The sequence below is a fragment of the Prunus persica genome, chromosome G8, assembly GCF_000346465.2.
Source record: "Prunus persica cultivar Lovell chromosome G8, Prunus_persica_NCBIv2, whole genome shotgun sequence".
In the NCBI taxonomy this organism is placed as follows: domain Eukaryota; kingdom Viridiplantae; phylum Streptophyta; class Magnoliopsida; order Rosales; family Rosaceae; genus Prunus; species Prunus persica.
In genome coordinates, this window is record NC_034016.1 from 14176681 (window position 1) to 14180515 (window position 3835).

The 3835-nt window shown below is 36.3% G+C and overlaps 1 protein-coding gene across 1 annotated transcript; it reads right to left on the minus strand.

Moving 5' to 3' along the window:
• LOC18767620 (cell division cycle-associated 7-like protein) lies at positions 234-3432 on the minus strand. Its single transcript, XM_007198943.2, has 5 exons — positions 2885-3432; positions 2543-2749; positions 1384-1467; positions 1157-1286; positions 234-777 (listed from the first exon to the last, which is right to left on the minus strand). Exons 1-5 carry the CDS (start codon positions 3148-3150, stop codon positions 439-441), a joined length of 1026 nt encoding a protein of 341 aa, XP_007199005.1. The 5' UTR covers positions 3151-3432; the 3' UTR covers positions 234-438.

The window sequence follows — 3835 nt, forward strand, 5'->3', positions numbered from 1 at the left end:
CTCGTTTTTTTTCTTCTTTTTTTTCATTTTCAAGCATTCATGTCCCAAAATCAAGTGTGCTATATACTCCCTCGTAAAAGCTTATCCGCCTACTGGGTTTTTGTAAAACTGCATTGAAATCATAAAAATGTTGGTTCAATTGTTTTTTTTTTCCCTTCCATTTTTCTGTCAGTTTGGAAAATGTCTCAAATCTGAAGATTGAGTTGCTCACCACTCAACAGCACTCTCCGATCTTGAAAAGGATAGTTAATATATTTGAGTGAAATCAGTAACTCCACAAAATATTACAGATGTGGCCTTCTTTGTTGTCCTGCTAACAAAAGAGGAATATTTGTGCTCAAAAAGAGTTTGGTGTCTCCCAAAATTTCACCAGTTGATCCGAGACTACTTAGTATTAAGAACAGGCTTCATGTCAGACAATCAATAATCCAGAAATATTTAGTTCCTGCTCACGCTTGTTTCTCTCCTTGGCTTTTCCTTTGCCTCACCATCATTAGCATCACCAGCAGCAACATCATCTAGCTTACCCACATCATTGACATCAACATGCTTGATGCCCAGGAGGTGCACCTCTCCCATTTTTTCTTCCGTTGTGGAGAACCCCTCATCGTGCCTTAAGTCCTCAGGTTGATGTGTTGTGCTTTCCAGAAATTCATCATGTGAAGATGGCTCAGATCCCTCATCAGCAACCTCTGCACCTGAGGTTTCTGATTTTATCTGGGAACGGTGGGTTTGAATAAGATAATGCGCCAGAGACTTGTAACCCAGTTTTGAGACCTGATAAATTAACAAAATTTAGCAATTGGTTATCCATGTTAACTTGTGGACTTGCTCATTATGTACCAAAATCACAGTGCCCAAACTATGTAGTGATTCTATTGAGTGAATGCATGTGTGTACGTGCATATGCATTTAACCGTCTGTAGATGCATGAGTTCCTGTGCTTGTATGCATGTTGTGTTCTATTGCATGTTTTTCTCTTTATTTCTTTTTCATTTTTTCAAACAGATGATAGGACCTCACTCAGTCTGACATGCAAGGACCTAAGAGTATCAACTGAGAAACCGTGGGGATCATGCTGGAAGAGAAGAATATTACACCAAATTATATAATGATCACAAATGCATGCAGCAAACATAAGGTTGATAGGGTTAACCTTCCAATACAGATTACCAGTGGGTTCCCACCCTTTTGCTTTACGGCAAAGATTGCAGTTGCAGATGTCCCGACAAACAGGGCAAACCCAATCAGGATTTTGGTTGGCTTCAAGCATATTCTCTCCATATCTGTGGAAGACGGTAAAATTCATTGCATGTTTTTTTGTAGGAATTGGAACATTAAATGAAATGTTACTTTCAATAGGTAATTTATGAAAGAACTTACCTCGTGAACAAGCAATCTCCACATAACTGCCCTTGGACCGAGTCACATTTGCAGCAATGTGTATGCTGGCCAAGAGTTTTATGCCTGCAAGGAAGTATGTCATCTCTAAGCATAGTTTACCAAGTGAAAGGACACCTTTAATTAAAAAGTCAAAGGTAAGCTCAAATAACACATGATGAATGTATTGTACGATTAAGCAATGAACCCAGTATAACAGTAAATTTAAGCATTTCTTCTATGCTCTTGAGAAGGTACCATCTTCCTTTGGGTTATAATCATATGTATGAGCTCCTAAGCATCAGTAATCCTTGAAATCTCCTTTCCATTATAGATTTAGAAAACAAATTACTAAAGAGTATAAAATATTAATACATGCACGAAATGCTGCAACAACCAACCAATGCACTGCAAAACTAAAAGAAGAATAGGAAGGAACCAATCCATTGAAAGAGTACCTGGTATATTGAAAAAGTTTCAATTGGATGCAAAGTTTTCATATCAATGACAAGACTTCTTTCAATGCTACATTTTCATCTATCCATATAAGTAATTTGATGAATTGAAAGCTTAAAGCCGAAAGAGGCAACAAACTTTAAATGATTCTAAATAAAATGTGGTGTAAAGGATAAACTACTGGGAAAAGGAGAACATAAAATACATTTATTGTAAGGTCAAATGCAAGCTTGATATAGTTAAAAATACAACCCAACCAAAAGGTAACAACAATTTATATCAGTTTGAAACCTGAAAAACTCTGGTGCTCACAGAATCCTTTTAAGGACAATGATTCAAATGTCAAACAAGCCACGCGACTTTTTTCGGTTTACCATGAATGGGCTAAGCTTGCAGACTTACAGTTAAACTATATCTAAAATTTTAGAACGTACTGCATAACTTGACATGTTAAAATTTGATAATGTTGTTAAGAACATCATTATCAGCTAGTCAATTAAAGCCGGTTCAACTAATCCCTATAAAGTATGAAATATTTTCAGAGTTCAAGATCACACCTTTACCAAATAAACATCAGAAATAATATTTGTGGCAAGTTTACAACAATGCAAAAATATCCAGTCCCAGGGGATTACAACAAACACAATGAGTCATCTTCAATTGTTATAAGAAAAGCAAGAAACCCATCACATGAGTCATGAACTACCTGCATTGGTGGCAAGTTTCTCCCTTAACCAAATCCACACCCAGGGGCCAGCTTGTATTACAATCCCCCAACTGCTTCTCATGTTCCTCTGTATAAACCTCTCGCTTTGATCCCTCCTTGATATAAATATTAATACTCTCTGAGGTCTCTTCCTTCTCTTTAGGCTTTCTAATTTCCACATAACTTACTGGAGCCACAGTCTTCAACCTAACAAAAACAAAATACGCTTTTTTGAAAAAGAAAATCCTTTAAAGTTTTAACCTTTCCTACCATTTTCTTTTGCGTTTTCCTGGAACCCAAACAAGAGGGCCTTTAAAACGAAAGAGGAGAAAAGTGGGTTACCTAGAAGAGCGCCTTGGGGACTTGTGGATTTTGGTCTGAACAGACGAATCTCTCTGACTCTGGGAACGTTTTGGAGTGGCAGCTTTGGGCTTCAGCTTCAGAGCAAGGTCCAAAATTCCCAGCTTCTGCAATCTCTCATTGTTCTCTTTGATCCTTTGGTCCCTGAACTGCTCGTACCCAGAAACCCCAGCAGTTCCATTCTCTACGGTTCCTTCCCCGCTGTTCATTTCCAAGGTGCCTTGGTCTCGATTTCTCTGAACCACCATTGAAAACAGTGGACTCTGTAAACGACATTGGCAAAAACGAAAGTATATTTTATTACAAATGGGGAAATTCTAGAGATATTACAAATGGGGAAATTCTAGAAATATTACAAATGGGAAAAAATAAAAAAATAAAAAAAATAAAAAAAAACCCAGGAGAGAGATAGAGAGGCGGCAATATACATTACAAATGGGGAAATTCTAGAGATATCTATATACCCATTCTTAGCACTAATAGAAAAATTCTACACCATTTAATTTTTATAAACAAACTAAAAAAAAAACCCACCAAATCACAGCTGGCTCTATTGAATTTAATTTTGATTATTAAATTACTTTGATGCCCTATTGAGTGTTTTAGGCTTTTTTTTATGAGGTTTTGGGATTGTGTTTGTTTTAAGAAATCAGTGGCAGTTTTGTAATTTAAAAGAAGTTAAAAGCTTTTTTGTTATGTTGTAAATGGGCTTTGGGTATGTTTCTAAAATCCATTTCTTATAAGGTTCTTTTTTATAATTTGGGCTCCTATATTGGGTATAATAGTGAATCTCCCGAAATTCTATTGGGTTGGGAACTACTAAAATGCTTTCTAGACTCAACAATAAATTACTCCCCAAAATCTTCCTATTTTTCCCTCAAATGAAACTAATAAATAAAACTCCCAACAAATCCGGGCGATTTTTGTTTTTGT

Excerpts from the sequence above, each read along its gene's own strand:
- LOC18767620 (XM_007198943.2), bottom strand. The coding sequence starts at position 3,150 with ATGGTGGTTCAGAGAAATCGAGACCAAGGCACCTTGGAAATGAACAGC. Across the intron at positions 1,468-2,542 it reads GAAACTTGCCACCAATGCAG|GCATAAAACTCTTGGCCAGC; the intron begins GTAGTTCATGAC and ends ACTTCCTTGCAG. Across the intron at positions 1,287-1,383 it reads GGAGATTGCTTGTTCACGAG|ATATGGAGAGAATATGCTTG; the intron begins GTAAGTTCTTTC and ends CGTCTTCCACAG.